This window comes from Hemitrygon akajei, chromosome 23 (genome assembly GCF_048418815.1).
Source record: "Hemitrygon akajei chromosome 23, sHemAka1.3, whole genome shotgun sequence".
NCBI lineage: Eukaryota > Metazoa > Chordata > Chondrichthyes > Myliobatiformes > Dasyatidae > Hemitrygon > Hemitrygon akajei.
The window spans coordinates 59,827,009-59,846,510 of record NC_133146.1 but is presented as its reverse complement, the minus strand read 5'-3'; the positions used below and the strand labels follow the sequence as shown (position 1 = coordinate 59,846,510).

The 19,502-nt window shown below is 44.3% G+C and overlaps 1 protein-coding gene across 13 annotated transcripts in view; it reads left to right on the top strand.

Moving 5' to 3' along the window:
* The window catches only part of ablim1b (actin binding LIM protein 1b), a 428,496-nt gene that overhangs the window by 393,357 nt on the left and 15,637 nt on the right, over positions 1 to 19,502 (top strand). For 12 of the 13 annotated variants that reach the window (XM_073027813.1, XM_073027823.1, XM_073027820.1 and 9 more), the window contains 4 exons: positions 496 to 578; positions 4,252 to 4,381; positions 6,978 to 7,042; positions 12,890 to 13,118. In XM_073027813.1, the coding sequence (XP_072883914.1) occupies positions 496 to 578; positions 4,252 to 4,381; positions 6,978 to 7,042; positions 12,890 to 13,096 (485 nt within the window). In that variant the 3' untranslated portion in view covers positions 13,097 to 13,118. Of the gene's footprint in view, positions 1 to 495; positions 579 to 4,251; positions 4,382 to 6,977; positions 7,043 to 12,889; positions 13,119 to 14,042; positions 14,051 to 19,502 lie in introns of those variants that run through there. The other variant, XM_073027825.1, reaches the window with a different exon arrangement.

Genomic DNA, 19,502 nt, shown 5'->3' with positions numbered 1-19,502 from the left:
AGTCATCCCAACTCACCTGCCTTCTCCCCATACCCTCTGATGCCCTGACTAATCAAGAACCTATCTATCTCTGCCTTAAATGCACCCAATGACTGGGCCTCCACAGCCATGGCAACAAATTCCACAGATTTACCACCCTCTGACTAAAGTAATTTCTCACCATCTTGTGGTGGTTCAGAGCCCCGATTTGACACGTAGCTCCCAAGAGGGTTGTGTATCATATGGGTAGAGTCACCATTAGGTGATGTCACAGTGACAGCCACTTGCCTCAATCAAATACTTGATAAAAGATGTCCCACACATCTCTTTTGGAGGAAGATTGATATTGAATGCCCATGATACAGTTTATCTCAAGAAGCCTTCTGTAAGTATCTTCTTGGATGCAGCCATGCCATCTTGAAGATTGTGAGCTTCATCTCTCTTTGATTTAACTTATACAAAGCCTGTCCCTCTTGTAGATCTCTAAAGCTGTATTTTGTGACTGTTTCACAACAGACAGGAGGAGAGGCAGTGAACGAGAAGAGGAAGATGAGGAAAAACTCAGACGAAGGCAACTCCAGGAGGAGCAACTCAATAAAGTATGTTCGGTTTGTGTACCTAAGGCTGTTAAAAAGAATGGAGTTTACATCTTCGCATAAAGGCACAGCATGACTGAGGCAGAGTCAGTACTTGGTGTGTTGATGCATAGGGTAGCTTTATTTGTTTTCCTTGTCTTGTCCATTGGGGCTAAGCTGATAGGAAAGGTATCGTAATTATTTTGTGTGACACTGTTACAGCTCAGGACTTCAGAGTTAGGAATTCAATTTTGATGCCATCTTTAAGGATTCTTACATTCTCCCTGTAGAGTGCATGGGTTACCTCTGGGTGCTCCAGCTTCCTCCCACATTCCAAAGACGCAGTGGTTAGCAGGTTAATTTCTCATTGTAAATTGTCCTGTGGTTAGGCTAGGGTTAAACCTGTTGCTAGGTAGCGCAACTTGAAGGTTCTGAAGAGCCTATTCCGCACAGTATCTCAATAAATAAATATAACTTAAATTTCATATTGTTGTATAGCACATATTAGGAAGAAAAATCTATTCAAGCCAACCTTTTGCATTTATTTGTATTATTTTACATTATTTTATTTTGTAAAGATTTTAAAAAATATCTTTATTTTGCTTACTTTGTATCAGTAATATTTCCCGCTTCCAGCTGTTCATTCTAATAATTCTTGCATCGTTTTATGATAAATAATTACTGACATGCTTTAGCATACCCCAGAGCATTTTATATCCGTGCATTCTTCTAAGGTGACTACCATTACCTCTGCCCATTATCATTTGTCATCGTCATTACGAGCCATGTCTTTCATAGTCATGATCGTGGTCTTCCCATGACCATGATTGTTCTTGGCAAATTTTCTCTACAGAAGGGGTTTGCCATTGTCTTCTTCTGGGCAGTGTCTTTACAAGACGGGCGACCCCAGCCATTATCAGTACTCTTTAGAGATTCACTGGTATCAGTGATCACATAACTAGGACTTGTGATGTGCACCAGCTGCTCATACGGCCATCCACCAGCTGCTCCCATGGCTTCACATGACCCTGATCGGGGGGCTAAGCAGGTGCTACACCTTGCCCAGTGGTGAACTGCAGGCTAGTGGAAGGAAGGAGCACCTTACACCTCCTTTGGTAGACACGTATCTCCACCATGCCACCCAAAATATTTTACCCTAATATCCTTTACTTGGCCATTTCCTGACCCACCCAAAGGCAATGATGGAACAGGATTTGACGGTGTATCCGGTCATGATTCCCATTGATGCACGTATCATTTCCATGTTCAATATACGTATCGTGGCAAGATCACCAATGTATGCGGCATTCAGTAGTTATTACTGTCAGAAGATGGATCTAAAGGTCGTGTCTTTGACCCTTGTTTTTAATTCTTTAAAGCAGGGAACAAATAAAATGCAAGGAATACAAGTAGGAATAGACCTCCTTGTGTCTGTTGTTACTCACTAAGATCATGGTTGATATTTGACGTGAGGAGTACTTTTCCCCACATTGTGCTAACCCCACATTCCGTGCGTGTCTGTGGACCACGGTAGAGCAGGTCCTCAGAAACTGCAAATGCACGGCTTTCATGAGTGAAGAAAGCCGAAGATATCCCCCCCCCCCCCCCCCGACTGAAAAATGTTCTTATTTCTACACAGTTACTTCTTTCAACATCTGCCCAAAGTTAGTGGACCTTCCATAATTTAAGGCAAAGTATCAATTTTTCTTATACATTGCTTTGGTGCTACTGCCCACATGCTTTAGAATTCTAATGCAGCCAGCCCATGGCCTGAGCACAAGTTGTAGACCATAGTTACTCTCTTTTATTTATTTGATTTAGAGATACAGCCCTTTGAGCCATGCCACCAAGCAACCTTCAGTAATTCACAAATTAGTTCTAACCCAGTCACGGGACAATTTACAATGATCAAGTAATCTACTAATCGGTATAATTTTGGATTGTGGGAGGACCCAGAGAAAGCACACCCATTCCATCACGGGAGGACAGTGGGATTAAACTCTAAACTCTGACGCCCTGAGTTGTAATAGCATCATGCCCAGTTATTTCGATCCAGTCTGCTGCTCACATTGCCTTGCGACTATCCTTGGCATAGCTCCAGTTGAAGTCAGGGGTAGTTTTAATATCTGGAGAACTGTGCTTCATTAGTTTTTTCACTCCTCTCCCATGTTATCCCTGGCCTGCCACCCTGCCAATTACCATGTTTGTTTGTTTGTTTGTTTACTGAGATACAGCATGGAATAGGACCTTTGAATCATGAAGCCCAGCAATCCCCCGATTTAACCCTAAATTAAATCCATGTGGTCACTGGTACTGTAAACTGCTACACTACCATGCCCTTCTCCTCCACCAGATCCACCCTGTTCCTCCTCCGTGACCATGATAGCCTTAAAGTGTTGAGTCAATACACCAGGTACATAGAAGCTGTCTGAGTAATTTTACAGGTGCGGTCTTAATGCTTCTTACACTACAATAATTTTTTTAAACAGCGATATCATTCATAATATTGTGCTTTTTATTTAAGGTACCACTTAATCTGACATTTGAGGTGAAAAATTACATCCAATTAGCAGACTGGAAATAGATAAAATTTAATTTCAAGGCAGCAAATAGATATGGTTGGATTGAGTTGATCTCCGATCTTGGCAATTTACTTGCAAATGTTTTGTCACTGTGCAAGCAGACATCGTCAGTGCGCTGTTGACTGTGTGTGTTTTCCAAATGCTTGGCCTTTTTGCATTTTTCAATCAGCTGATTGTCGCCATTTTGAAAATTCATTTGTGATGTGGGGAGGAAATCTTGTCGCTGATTGGCTGTATGGCGAACTTGTTGTGCAGTGGTCTGGAACTTTGCCCACGTCAACTCATAAATAGGATCAAAGTGTATGTGCTTGTTTGCAGAATTGTCCGTGGAAACTGATGCTTCTAGGAACTCTCTTGTATGCTGTGTGTTTGCTTGTGCCATGACTTTCACTGATGCCCAGTCGAATTTGGGTCTCTCTCGATCTTCGTGGGTAAAGACTAGAGAGAGTTTGTCTTGCCACTTTGCTGCCTCGGATCAACAATCAACAGTTCACTGACAATGTCTCCTCCCGTGGTGATGAAACATGTTGCAAGCGACTTGCCAAGATTGGAGAACAACTCAACCCAACCATTAACTATCTGAGTTACACATCTTCTGAATTATTTCTAGACGCTCATGGATATGTTCAGAGAGTGCAAATATATTCTTCAGATGTCTTCTGTTGCTCAGTCAGTGACTGGTGTGCATCCATATTTTTCATTTCAAAAATAATACTCATTTAGCAAGAAGCATTTGTGATGTGCTGAGATTACGAGAACCTCTATGCAAATACAGGTCTTTCTTCCTTTTATTTTGATTTTATGCCCCTGAGCATAATCAAGGTATTACCATAATCAAGACCATGTCACACAGGCTCCAGTTGTTCTCCTTCAGTAATGGTAGAGTTAATAGAAAATAAATCAATCCCTAACCAAAATAGAATTGTTTGTCTTAAATTCCTACCCACAACTACTATTACTGTTGAAACAGTTCAAAGGGAAGCATGTTTATAAAGGATCGTTGTTCACAAGAAAAAATTGTGCCATATTTAGCATATCTCATTTATGCTACATTGGTTGCTGTTCAGAGATAATTGATTCACTTATTTTTGCAACTGGCCTTTGTGAATTTACAGATCCAGTCAGGCCTCGGGAAGCTGATTCTGAAGGAAGAATTGGAAAGAGAGAAGCAAGCCCGCCTGGCATCTCACTCTCTCTCTAGTGACCCTCATTTCAGGCATCGTTATGATTCTGCAGGGAGTGCATGTAAGACTATCAATCATCCATCAAACGTCTGGGATGGATCAATTCCTTATTGATTGTCAATTATTTTAATAGACCTCTACACATTACTTTCTGCCAAGCTTCTCTATGTTATTTGCCTTCTATTTGCATCATATTCTAAAAATATCATAAAATATAGGTGTAGAATTAGCCAGTTGGCATATCTAATCTGCCCCGCTAATCAATCAAAGCTGATTTTTTTTCTCTGAACCCGATTCTCCTGCCTTCTTCCTGTAACCCTTGACCCTGTTATCAATCAAGGACTTATCAGTCTCCGCCTTGCATGCACCAAATGACTTGGCCTCCATGACAAGGAATTCCATGGATTCATCACCACCTTGGTGAAGAAATTGTTCCTTGTCTTGGTTTTAAAGAAATGTCCCATTATTCTGAAGCTAGACCCTAAAATCTTATATTTTTCTACTAATGGAAAAATTCTCTTTTCTCTTCTCTTCACCGTCCAAGCATTAATTATAGTATTCAATAGTGTTCAATAAAGTTCCCTCTCATCCTTCTGAACTCCAGACCCAGAGGTATCAAATACTCTGCGTACATTAAGCCTTCCATTCCCGGGTGGTTCTTGTGAATCTCCTCTGGATCCTCTCTGGAGCTAGTACATTCCTGCACACAGGACCCAACATTGTTCACAATATTCCAAATGTGGACTGACCAATGTCTTTTAAAGCCTCAGCTGTACATCCCTGCTTTTATATTCCAGTCCTCTCGAAATGAATGCTAACATTACATTTGTTTTTCTTACTACCAACCTCAACCTACAGGTTACCTTGAGGAAATCCTGAACTAGGAATCCCAAACCCTTTTGCACCTCTGATTTCTGAATTCTTTGCCCATTAAAAACTATCCTTTATTCTTTATTATTACTTTCAAAGTGCATAGCCCCACACTTCCTTAAATTTTATTCCACTTGCCACTTCTTTTCCCACTCGCTGAGCTTGTTCAAGTGCTTTTGCAGACTTCCTCCTTCTGCAACACTACCAGTCCCTGCACCTGTCCTGGTATCTTCTGCAAACTCAGCCACAGAGCCATCAGTTCTGCTACCCAGATCATTCATGGACAATGCTAAGAGCTGTGGTTCCAATCCTACTCTCGGCAGCACACCTTGGGGGGGTTTGCTATTGCTTGCATGGTGGGTGGTGGGAGGGGGGGTGCTGATGATCTTGCTGAGGGAGGGGGAGGGGGGTTGATGCTTGTGCACGGGAGGGGGAAGGGAGTTTTGGGGTTCTAAAGTTTTCTTTTGTTACATAGATGTCTGAGAAGAGTAAGGATTTCAGGTTGTGTACTGTATACATTCTGTGATATTAAATGGAACCAGTGAACCATTGAACTCCACTAGTTACAAGCAGCCATCCTGAAAAGAACCCCTTTAACACCACTTTGTCTTCTCTCAGTCAGCCAATCCTTCCTGGTACTACGTAACACCATGGACTCTTCATGTTCAAGTTTAATTTTCATTCAACCATACATGATTATAGCCAAACAAACCAGCATTCCTCTCGGGCCAAGGTGCCACACATATTACCAACAGCACATAACATAAATAGCAGAAATGTTATGATTTCTTATCTATATTGAAGCATATAACACAGCGATCAATTCAGTTTAGCATCTATAAAACTCTCGCGGACATTTTTTGTCCCGGAATCATTTTAACTCGATAGCATTTGGGGAGTCAGATTTATGCTTCGGTTGGAATTGTTTGATATCTCAATTTTGTTTTCAAAGGTTAAAGCAAGAAGAGAATAAAATTGCTTGTTGCAGGACCAAACTGTGTTGTGAATGGGCCTTGTGCTGTTTTCAGGGTTGTGAAAATCTTTCCCAGTTTATCAGTTGGTGACAGCTAGCCATAGGTAATAGTCACACCATACTCAAAGTTATTGGGGCAGAGAGCACATGATTCCTGCTGCCTGCAATATTAGCACCCGTGATGGGAACTTTGGCAGTAAGTACAGGACTGGAAGGACAAAAACTTGTGGTCGGACAGTGTCCTCACTCACCCAAAACTTGGCAACTCACACTCAGTAGCAAAAATAGAAAATGCTGGAAGCACTTCGCAGGTCAGACAGCATCAGCAGGAAAGATAAGAGATTCGATGTTCCAGGACAGGACGGGTGTGTCTTCCCCTGAATAAGTAAACTCCAGTATTAAGTCTTGCATCTTGTAAGGTGTTTAGTTGGAAAATGAGCTTCGCCAAGCCTATGGGCCCTTCTGAACGGAGTAGAGCGTACTGCAAAGCAATCTGTGTTTGATGTCCAGTACACATTACGAGCACTGAAAGCAGACAGCAAGTGACTGCCGTGCCTGGAAGGATTCTTTGGTCCTTGGATCTGGCAAGAGAAGAGGTTAAATAGGACTGAAAACAGTTTCCTCTTTGTGGTCCCAATCCAGTCCTCTTTGTGTATGTCACACACTAGGCAGAGGAACCCACACAAAATTGTCCATTTCCTTTAAATGGAAGTGGAAAGTTGCTTTGAAATATAAACTCAAAAGTGTCTTTGTTTGTTGTCTGTTGTCTGGTTCTCTGTGGTTCTAATACAGATTTTACTCCTTTGTCCTCTAGCCCTGCATGCTTCTGCATCCAAAACCTCCTCCCTCCCTAGTTACGGACGAAGTGGATTGCATAGGGTAAGGCATGACCAGCACACACTGCACTTTATGTACTGGAGTGGCAAGAAGCCCATGACTGGTATTTCTTACATGTTTTCAATATGTTCCATCTACCCCCCCCCCCCACCGCATTTTCTATTCCTGATATTGCTGCTAACTCTGGAGATTTGTAAGAATAATTCTGAAGCCTGACTGTAAATTAAAATTTGTAATTACCTATGTGGTTTCTACGGGATAAATTGTTCATGCCCAGGCATAATGCTATTCAGGCTGCAGAGTTCTGAGAGTATTGAGAATAAATGTTCAGTGTCTTAGTACAGTTCTCCACATGTGGAAGTCATTGTGCCATTTTTGAAATATAAACAGCAATGTGCTGGGAATTCTCAGTAGCATCTGTGGAGAGAGATAGACAGTTAACACTCCATCTCAACAAACTTTTATCTGCTTTGCATTAAAGTAATAGAATAACCCATGTATTTATTGAATTTAGATGGAAGGGAGGAATAATTTTGGAGCTAATGCCATATCTTTATAGAAACCTGGGGGCAAAAAGCCTTTGATCCTAATTTTATAATTATTGTGGGCCCCATGGTAACATAGCGGTTAGCACAACACAGGGCATTAGAGTCCAGCGACATCTGTAAGGAGCCTGTACATCCTCCCTATGGAATGCATAGATTTTCTCCAGGTGCTCTGGTTTCCTCCCACAGTCCAAAGACGTAGTGGTTAGTAGGTTAATTGATCATTGTAAGTTGTCCCGTGATTAGGCTGGGGTAAAGTGAGGGTTGCTGGGCAGTGCAACTCAAAGGGCCAGAGGGCCTGTTCTGTGTCGTATCTCTAAATAAATAAAATAAATAAACTGCTAACAAGGGAAACCAGTGATGCCACCGACTCTGTTGACAGATTCTGAAAGCCAAGTTAAAATACGGAACCAGGAGTAGAAACCTTGCTACAAAAGGACTGTGAGAAACGATTTCACATAGTCTTGAACGGTCTAACTGCCCCCAGATCAGCAATAAGCGGTTGTTTCACTCAGCAAGGCCACCACGAGGGTGGGCAGGACTCAGCATGATGTCAATATTCTGGAGGGGTTTAAGAATAGAGGACAAGATGAAGACTTTTTCACTTCACCCTCACCACTCTCTGGGACAGTCCTCACTCTGGGACCATTTGATACCATGAAAAAGCCTGTCTGTAATTCAAACATGCTCTTTCCCACAGACATAGAGCTCTACAGCACAGAAACAGGGCCTTCAGCCCATCTAACAAGAGAACCTGCAGATGCTGGAAATCCGAGCAACACACTCAAAATGCTGCAGGAACTCAGCAGGCCAGACAGCATCTATGGAAAAAGGTACAGTCGATGTTTCGGGCCAAAACCCTTCAGCAGTTCGGCCTGAAATGTCATTTGCGCTTTTTTCCATAGATGCTGCCTGGCCTGCTGAGTTCCTCCAGCATTTTGTGTGTGTTGCTTCGGCCCATGCCAAACTATCATTCTGCCTAGTCCCATCGACTTGCACCTGGACCATAGCACCTCCCCCCCCCCTCCATACCCCTTCCATTCAAGTAATACCAACATTTCTCTTAACCATTGAAATCCATTGCCAGGATTCAATAAGTGCAAACATTTCCCCATAGAAAAGTGAACTACAAACGTGAATTATCAACATCCAAGGACCAGCTTGTGTTTGCACTTCATATTCCAGCTGTGAAGATCACCATCCTCTGCTTTTAATCTGCAGCTGAGAGTTGAATTATCACTACTTTGTACTTGTTTAGATAAGTCCCATACCCCATTTAACCCAAAATGTAAAGTAGTGGCACAGCTCAGAAGGAAAGAAAAGAAATTGAACATTAATTTGTTCCTTGAACAGAGACTGAAAGTAAATTAACCACACAATGCTGTAGTCCTGAATCAGTAAGGTGATTAATAACGTACTATAACCTGGCATTCTCGGTAGCAAAGAATGGTCAGAGATTAGTTTGATAGTAAGTTTCTTGGAGTATATTTCAGAGGATAGGGATAAGTCACCAGCAGGATGAAGTTGTGTGTCTCTTGGCAGGTGAGCAAAAGGAGCATTGACAGAGTTTTGTGAGTAACCCTTTCCTCAATATTGCAAAGACAGTAAAATATTGACTGGAGAGCCAGCATGGAAACGGCCCCACTGTCCAGCAAGTCCATGCCGACAATCAGCAGCTCATTTCAAAGTTCATTTATTATCAAAGCATGTACGCAGTGTACAACCTTGAGATTTGTCTCCTTGCAACCACAAAATAAAGAAACACCATAGAACTCATTTAAAGAAAACCTCCGTACCACAAGACCATGAGATGTGTGAAAAAGGAACAAATTTACACTAACTCTGCACTTTCATTAACTTCTACCCCCTGTGGTTCTACTACTCACCAACACACGATGGCATATTATTATGACCAGCTAATCTACCAACCCCTCTCACTGCTGGGATGTGGGAGGAATCCAAGCACTCAGAGAGAACCCACATGGTCACTGAGAGAACGTGTCTGAACCCAAGTCTCTGATGCAGTGAGGGAATGGCTCTACTAGCCCTGCCGCTGGGCCGCCAAGAACATGTGTGTCTTGGTTCCAAATAACTTAGGAATGTAGTCCATGACCAGGTAGTTACCACTTCCTATAAAGCTCAAGTTCAGTACCAACAAGAAATGAGCAAGATGAGTTTCCAGAGAAATGTAATAAATTTGAGTGATGAAGAGGGGAGTTTAATGAAACATTTCCCACTTGAGTGTTAATTATTTAACTTGGAAAATTATACATAATAAAAAAAACCTGAAGATATCGGCATTTCATTTACTTAAGTAGTAATGCATTGATGTCAGTTCTGAATTTATAATTACAGGATTACAAGATTAAAGATGAGTATTATATCACATATGAACAATAGAAGCAGTGACTTACTGTCGGCAGACGGTAAAACTTTCCACATGCAGTATAATCAAAGCTCAGCCTTGAACACAAGTTACTGTGTCCGGGGGCAGGTATTGGGAAGAAGTATGTCAAATACCAGCCCGATTTATTTTAGTGAAATTGGGCAAGGTGCGAGTTGCATATGTTGATCTCATTGTGTCCACTTTGTGCCAGCACATTAAATTAAAAGGAAACTAATTATCCAGGTGATGAATAGAAATGTTTCGATAAATTTTGGTTTTGGTTTGAAGAAGTGATGGTTGGAGAAATTCTATCGCTGAATAATTGTAGAGATACTCAACTTCAATTTGGTAACAACAGTCTGGAATATTTCCAGATAAATTCAGGAAATAATCAGACAATGTTATCAAAAATGTTGGAATGCATAATGTTATTAAACACAAAATGAATGATGAATTTGTGACAGATTTTGTCCCAGAGACCGATGTTTATAACAACACAAAGTGTCATTGAAGTGCACAAGCAATGGATGCGGGAAGTGAGGCAGAGGGAGATGGGGAGATGGGGAGATGAGGCAGGGAGATGGGGAAGTGAGGCAGGGAGATGGGGAAGTGAGGCAGAGGGAGATGGGGAGATGGGGAAGTGGGGGCAGAGGGAGATGGGGATGTGAGGCAGAGGAAGGCAGGGAGATGGGGAAGTGAGGCAGAGGGAGGCAGGGAGATGGGGAAGTGAGGGCAGGGGGAGATGGTGAAGTGAGGCAGAGGGAGGCAGGGAGATGGGGAAGTGAGGCAGAGGGAGGCAGGGAGATGGGGAAGTGAGGGCAGGGGGAGATGGTGAAGTGAGGCAGAGGGAGGCAGGGAGATGGGGAAGTGAGGCAGAGGGAGATGGGGAAGTGAGGCAGAGGGAGGCAGGGAGATGGGGAAGTGGGGGCAGAGGGAGATGGTGGTGAGGCAGAGGGAGGCAGGGAGATGGGGAAGTGAGGGCAGGGGGAGATGGTGAAGTGAGGCAGAGGGAGGCAGGGAGATGGGGAAGTGAGGCAGAGGGAGGCAGGGAGATGGGGAAGTGAGGCAGAGGGAGGCAGGGAGATGGGGAAGTGGGGGCAGAGGGAGATGGGGAGATGGTGAAGTGAGGCAGAGGGAGATGGGGAAGTGGAGGCAGAGGGAGATGGGAAGTGAGGCAGAGGGAGATGGGGAAGTGGAGGCAGAGGGAGATGGGAAGTGAGGCAGAGGGAGATGGGGAAGTGGAGGCAGAGGGAGATGGGGAGATGGTGAAGTGAGGCAGAGGGAGGCAGGGAGATGGGGAAGTGAGGCAGAGGGAGGCAGGGAGATGGGGATGTGAGGGCAGGGGGAGATGGGGAAGTGGAGGCAGAGGAAAGCAGGGAGATGGGGAAGTGGGGGCAGAGGGAGATGGGGAAGTGAGGCAGAGGGAGGCAGGAAGATGGGGAAGTGGGGGCAGTGGGAGGTAGGAGAGCAGCAGGAGCGTAAGTTCACCCCTTAATCGTGAAGCTTTAAACTGCTTAAAGAACAAGTGCATTTGTGTGTAATGTTTGACTGCTCACGCTTTACCACCAAATGTAGCTAAATGTAAACTTTTTCCACACTTCTTTCCTATCCTTGAAAGTTAACCTATAGAAATCTCTGACTCAACACAGATGTAACAGCGTCAGCATTTATCCTTATCATCTAACTTGCATAAAAGAATGCCGATGAATACAGTTAAACATGCGTCATAAATATTCACCAGCATCGTTCAGTCCAGGGGCTTGTGTTCATTCTTTTGATTAAATTTAGAATTGTGGGCTGAATTCATCAGAATTCAACATAGAACCTGAATTAAAATATGTTTGTTTATACTTTGTGTGATGGTCTGATCTAAGTGCATTGATAACATCTAGAATACATTTGGATGTTGTTTGTTTGGTGGTATTGTGTTCTCTGTAGGAACTGGTAATTTCTCAGCAGGATTAGAGCAGTCAGGTCCAGCTGTCTCAACTCCTCTTTCTGTCCAAGACTGTTAGTAATTAAATTCTATTGTCGATTAATCTGTGCTTTCACCCGTTACCCACCTCGTCACTGCATAAACACCATGGCCACTTTATTACATACCTCCTGTGCCTAATAAAGCAGCCAGTGAGTGTACGCTCCTGGTCTTCTGCCGGTGATAGCCCATCCACTTCAAGGTTCGTTGTGGTGTCTATTCAGAGAAGCTCTTCTGCACATCACTACTGTAACATGATTATTTTAGTTATTGTTACCTTCCTGTGAGCTAGAGCTAGTCTACCCTTTGTCCTCTGACCTCTCTTATTGAAAAGATGTTTTTGCCCATAGAGCCATCACTCATTGGATTTTATTTTATTTTTACACCATTTTCTGTGAGTTGTGAAAATCCCAGGAGATCTGCAGTTTCTACGATACTCAAACCACCCCATCTGGCACCAACAATCATTCACAGTTAATGTCACTTAGATCAAATTTCTTCCCCATTTTGATGTTTGATCTGATCAACAACTGAACCTCTAGATTATGTCTGCATGCATTGAGTTGTTGCAAGATTATTGGCTGTTTAGATATTTGCATTAACAAGCGGGTGTATCTAATAAGGTGGTCACAGAGTATATTTTAAAAGCAGAATACACACAAGGTGGCCCTCTGTACACTTGGTATATTTACCAATGGTTGAAGTTAGCACTTAGAGGATTTATAAATATGAATACTTAGATCATAATAAGCTCCTTGACAGTCTTTGTTACCTTTCTCTGTCATCATGCATAATTGGTCACATTTAAGCAATGACTATTAGATAATGTTTGGCTGACTACTGGTTTTACATATTTATGATAGAGCATGGCCATGCAATGGTAATTCTATAGCATCTGGATGAGAAATACTACGATATCAGTAGACTGAACCATTGACCGAAAAAGCCTGCAAAGACTGATTGCACTTCCTTCTCTTTGGCAGCCATTGTCGACAGATTTCACCCAGTACGACAGCTGCAGTGATGTAAGCGAAGGTGTCAGAGGTAGGGGATGCCCATTTGGCTTGTGTTTCTACTCATGTCTTTATGAAATATTTATAAATTCAGTAGTACTCAACTCTGATGTAAGTGGTATTGCCTGTTTCTGCCCCAAGCATATATGTATGTCTTTCATTAAATGCTCTGAATAAAAGTAAGTTGCTCTATTATAAAGGGAGTTTTACTATTCCTGTACCTGGACCTATGGCATAACTCTGCATTTTCTCTAAACACATGCTTTTAGATGAATGGATGCACCTGCTCCATAGGCTAAAACAGTGTAGAAACTCGCAGTTCAAATGCTAACACTTCAAATAATAGGTTCTTTAAGAGCTTTGCACCCGAACCAGTAATTACAGAGCAGTACACAGCCATGTTTCTTTGCTGATCTGATTTCTGTGCTGCATTCTCCTTGCCATGGAGAGGAGGCTTGTGAGTTGCTGAGATCCCGAGAGTGATGCTATCTGGAATTTAGCTCCTGGTGGGGTCACCTGTGGTGGTAAGCTCAAAGAGGAGTTTCCAGACAAAGAGAAATCCAACAAAGACCTCAAAGATGGAGCTGGTGGACAATGTTGGTGCTTCACAATGAGAGTGAAGCAGAGGAGTGCTGCAACAGTGAAGAGTCCCCAGTCATGTAGCATTCCATACCAATGGAACTTGACCCAGATCTGTCAAAGACCGTGTGGTAGCTGCCCGTGCATCAGCCTCCCCACATTAAACAAAGACATGCACAGGCGTTTTCTATTTAAGTGGATCCCGGATTGATCTTTACAGCAACTGATACACCTACCAATAGTCAACCCTTTAGGACGGGTTCTCAACCCGGGGTCCATAGACCCCTTATTTAATGACATTGATCTACAGCATAAAAAAGGTTGGGAAGCCCTGCATTAGGAGAACGTCATACTCGACTCGTGATCTCGTTACTTCCATGTGGGATTGCAACCACTTTGAAGATTTCCTCCAAATTAAGCACTGTGAAGACTTGAAGATACATCGCCATCCCAGAGTCTAAATTCCAGATTTCCTTGTCCAATAACCATCCAAAAGGATCTTTATCACAAGAACTGCTTTCCTTGCACCTAATGTCCTATCTAGAGTCTATAGTCACATTAAAGGTTTTGAAGGTATCTGTTTGATGTGGCTGAACAGTCTATTCCTTTTCTATGATCTCATTCAAAGCATCTGAGACAATGACTTTGGTCTGTGCCACCATTCCTGAGTGCTTACCAGAATCTTTCTGCTTTACTTCCCCTCCATCCCGCCTGGTGCTCCCCTGGGTATCAAAGGCCACCATTCTAGTAGCATACTGTGCCCCACGTTGTTCCAATGAAAATATTATTCTCTTCATTTGACCAAATGGAGTTCATTAACATTCCTGTAACTTGGCTTATAATAGTTTCTGAATTCTAATCTATAGCCAGCACATTGTCACACCATTTATTTTTCAAAGTTTATCACTTGCGACTTTAAGGAAAAGCTAGCATAATGTGCCCATTTATTCTTGAAGTGTGTGTGTGTGTGTGTGTGTGTGAAGGACTCTGGAAAACTATGTAGGAGGCTCCAGGGTTCTTTCACTAGTAGTTTGGCACTGCCACCACAGGAGAACAGACAGTGACCATTGCTCAGTGACATAGGAAAACACAATATGCCAATGTGAAAATCCATTAGCCCTGAGGATCCCTGGCAGCAGGTCAGTGTAGGTTGAAAGATATTAGGGCAGGAGCAGACAAAATGACTGTGAAAACCCACACTCAAATAGCTCTCCATAACTTCACAGCTATCTCGGCCACCACCCCCAACCTAAAGCTGAAATTGGGGTCCATTGATTTGAAATCTCTCCATTATTTTGTCTGTATAAAGGTCTATGGATGCAGAGAGTATGTTTCCTAAGATGGGGGAGTCTAAGACCAGAGTTCACAGCCTCAGAATAGAGGAATTTCTCTTGCCAGAGAGTGATGAATCTATGGAATTCATTGTGAAGGCCAGGTTAATGGATATGTTTAAGGCAGAGGTTGATAGCTCTTGATTCATCAGGCCATGAAGGGTTATGGGGAGAAGGCAGGAGATTGGGGCTGAGAGGGAAAATGGCAGAGCAGACTTGATGGGCCAAATGGCCTAATTCTGGTCCTATCTCTTGTGGTCTTAGTTTATTGGGGTAGTTACAACACCATCCCAACAGCAATGAACAGAAGACTTTAATCTGAAGACAAATCTTAACTGTAGTGCCGAGGGCAAGAATAAACAGTAAAATCCATCCATCCATCCACAAAATCAGCCCTGCTGAAGTAAACAGCGTGTAAGATCAGTTTATACGTAAAATCGTTACAATGTGAACAATAGATTAGCCTAATTAAGCCTGATTTTAATGCACCGTAAGTGTCACACAACACGGAACCAAGCCATTTGACTCTCCCATTCCCACGCTGGCCCGTGAACACCCATCGATTTTAATCCGATCTCCCAGCACTTGGCTCTGCCTTTGCCTGGGTGATTCAAGTGCTCATCTCGGCTCGAATAAAGTGCTGTCACAGTTCTGCTTCCACCACTCTCCGAAGTTCAAAACTCAAAGCACATTAATTATCAAAGTATGTATACATTGTACAACCTTGAGATTCGTCTCCATACAGGCAGACACACAACAATGAAATCCATTTTAAAAAAAGAAATCAACAGCCAGTGCAGAGAGGGAAAAAACAAACTGTGCAAACAATAAAGGCAAGCAGATAGTGTTCAGAACTGAAGTCTACAGAAGTGAGTCTGTCCACAGACATGAAGCCACGGCCTCAGTTCAGTGTGGAGCCAGGTAACCGTCTCAAAAACAGCGAGCTGAACTGCCTGGCTATGCATACTAGACACCAAGTTAAAAACATCAGATGGGTATGTCTCTGACAGATCCGTTTTTATCAACAAATGTGTTTTCTTCTGAAATAAAAAGAAAGCAAATTTTATCCAAAAGACACACAACCAAGATAAAAATAGCAACTGAGGAAAGGTGGAGTGTATGCATTTGAGGCAGATGTCTGAGTTCCTGTTAACACTGTGCTGCTCAGTGTGGTGAACTAGATATACCTGTCTGACTGCTCCTGTGGCTCCTCCCACAGACCCCTGTATAAAGGCGACTGAGGCCTGTTGCCCAGCCTCATTCTCCAGGATGTAGTGTTGTTCATTCTTCCAGTCAATAAAAGCCGATATCTCGCTTCCTACGTCTCAGCGTGAGTTATTGATGGTGCATCACTCAGAAACCTCTTCGGCCTTTGATCTGCCTGGTTCTCATAGTGCCCGGCAAGAGTACGTGTTGATAAGCAGGCAACATTTCCCCAGCTCTACTGCAGCATGTTAGTTGGATGTGGATCAGTACTACCAGTGACTGTGTTGAGATCACCACCCAAACTATTAAAGGCAATCAAAGTTCAAGGTTCATTTGTTACTGAAGTTTGTATACCACGTACAATCTTGAGATTCATCTTCTTGCAGGCAGCCACAAACAAATACAACAGAATTCACAATAAATCTCACACCACAAAAACAGTCATACATCCAATGTGTGAAAAAGAAAGAACACATCATGCTTACAATAATAAAAAGCAAACAAACAATTCACAGAACATGAACCGCAGAGTCCCCAAAAGTCATGGAGCCAGTTCAGGGCCTACTGGTCCAGAAGCCTGATGGCTGCAGGCCTCGGCCGCAGAGCCGGGTTCAGTACTGAGGCGAGTTCCAATAGATGCAGGCCTCTGCCGCAGAGCCGGGTTCAGTACTGAGGCGAGTTCCGATAGATGCAGGCCTCGGCCGCAGAGCCAGGTTCAGTACTGAGGCGAGTTCCGATAGATGCAGGCCGCAGCTGCAGAGCCAGGTTCAGTACTGAGGCGAGTTCCAATAGATGCAGACCTCGGCCGCAGAGCCAGGTTCAGTACTGAGGCGAGTTCCAATAGATGCAGGCCTCTGCCGCAGAGCCAGGTTCAGTACTGAGGCGAGTTCCGATAGATGCAGGCCTCGGCTGCAGAGCCAGGTTCAGTACTGAGGCGAGTTCCGATAGATGCAGGCCTCGGCCGCAGAGCCGGGTTCAGTACTGAGGCGAGTTCCGATAGATGCAGGCCGCAGCTGCAGAGCCAGGTTCAGTACTGAGGCGAGTTCCGATAGATGCAGGCCTCGGCCGCGGAGCCAGGTTCAGTACTGAGGCGAGTTCCGATAGATGCAGGCCTCGGCCGTGGAGCCGGGTTCAGTACTGAGGCGAGTTCCGATAGATGCAGGCCTCGGCCGCGGAGCCGGGTTCAGTACTGAGGTCGAGTTCCGATAGATGCAGGCCTCGGCCGCAGAGCCGGGTTCAGTACTGAGGCGAGTTCCGATAGATGCAGGCCACAGCCGCGGAGCCAGGTTCAGTACTGAGGCGAGTTCCGATAGATGCAGGCCTCGGCCGCGGAGCCAGGTTCAGTACTGAGGCGAGTTCCGATAGATGCAGGCCTCGGCCGCGGAGCCGGGTTCAGTACTGAGGCGAGTTCCGATAGATGCAGGCCTCGGCCGCGGAGCCGGGTTCAGTACTGAGGTCGAGTTCCGATAGATGCAGGCCTCGGCCGCAGAGCCGGGTTCAGTACTGAGGCGAGTTCCGATAGATGCAGGCCGCAGCTGTGGAGCCGGGTTCAGTACTGAGGTCGAGTTCCGATAGATGCAGGCCGCAGCTGCAGAGCCAGGTTCAGTACTGAGGCGAGTTCCGATAGATGCAGGCCGCAGCTGTGGAGCCGGGTTCAGTACTGAGGTCGAGTTCCGATAGATGCAGGCCTCGGCCGCAGAGCCGGGTTCAGTACTGAGGCGAGTTCCGATAGATGCAGGCCGCAGCTGTGGAGCCAGGTTCAGTACTGAGGCGAGTTCCAATAGATGCAGGCCGCAGCTGCAGAGCCAGGTTCAGTACTGAGGCGAGTTCCGATAGATGCAGGCCTCGGCCGCAGAGCCAGGTTCAGTACTGAGGCGAGTTCCGATAGATGCAGGCCGCAGCTGTGGAGCCGGGTTCAGTACTGAGGCGAGTGTTAATGATAGAGATAGATAGATAGATAGATAGATAGATAGATAGATACTTTATTCATCCCCATGGGGAAATTCAACTTTTTTTCCAATGTCCCATACACTTGTTGTAGCAAATCTAATTACATACAATACTTAACTCAGTAAAAAAATATGATATGCATCTAAATCACCATCTCAAAAAGCATTAATAATAGCTTTTAAAAAGTTCTTAAGTCCTGGCGGTAGAATTGTAAAGCCTAATGGCATTGGGGAGTATTGACCTCTTCATCCTGTCTGAGGAGCATTGCATCGATAGTAACCTGTCACTGAAACTGCTTCTCTGTCTCTGGATGGTGCTATGTAGAGGATGTTCAGAGTTATCCATAATTGACCGTAGCCTACTCAGCGCCCTTCGCTCAGCTACCGATGTTAAACTCTCCAGTACTTTGCCCACGACAGAGCCCGCCTTCCTTACCAGCTTATTAAGACGTGAGGCGTCCCTCTTCTTAATGCTTCCTCCCCAACACGCCACCACAAAGAAGAGGGCGCTCTCCACAACTGACCTATAGAACATCTTCAGCATCTCACTACAGACATTGAATGATGCCAACCTTCTTAGGAAGTACATTCGACTCTGTGCCTTCCCGCACAAGGCATCTGTGTTGGCAGTCCAGTTAAGCTTCTCGTCTAACTGTACTCCCAGATACTTGTAGGTCTTAACCTGCTCCACACATTCTCCATTAATGATCACTGGCTCCATATGAGGCCTAGATCTCCTAAAGTCCATCACCATCTCCTTGGTCTTGGTGATATTGAGACGCAGGTAGTTTGAGTTGCACCATATCACAAAGTCCTGTATCAGTTTCCTATACTCCTCCTCCTGTCCATTCCTGACACACCCCACTATGGCCGTGTCATCAGCGAACTTCTGCACATGGCAGGACTCTGAGTTATATTGGAAGTCTGATGTGTACAGGGTGAACAGGACCGGAGAGAGTACAGTTCCCTGCGGCGCCCCTGTGCTGCTGACCACCGTGTCAGACCTACAGTCTCCCAACCGCACATACTGAGGTCTATCTGTCAAGTAGTCCACTATCCAATCCACCATGTGAGAGTCTACTCCCATCTCCGTTAGTTTGTGCCTTAAGATCTTGGGCTGGATGGTGTTAAAGGCACTAGAGAAGTCAAGGAATGTAATCCTCACAGCACAACTGACCCCCTCTAGGTGAGAGAGTGATTTGTGCAGCAAATACGTGATAGCATCCTCCACTCCCACCTTCTCCTTATATGCAAACTGAAGAGGATCCTGGGCGTAATGGACGCAGGCTGCAGTTACAGGGTCAGTTCAGCACCAAGGCGAGTGAAGCCTCACTGAGTAGTGAGCTGAACACCGGTCTACAATGAGATCAATAGAGCAGAACACAATTGGTTCACTTCTCTTGAGATAATTAAAGAAAATGTAACGATGTATATAAAATATTCAGTTGATGAACAGCAAAGTAATAATGTTCTGTCCTTTTGTTTTCCAGAACCCCTGGTATGTTGGTGGCTTTAAAT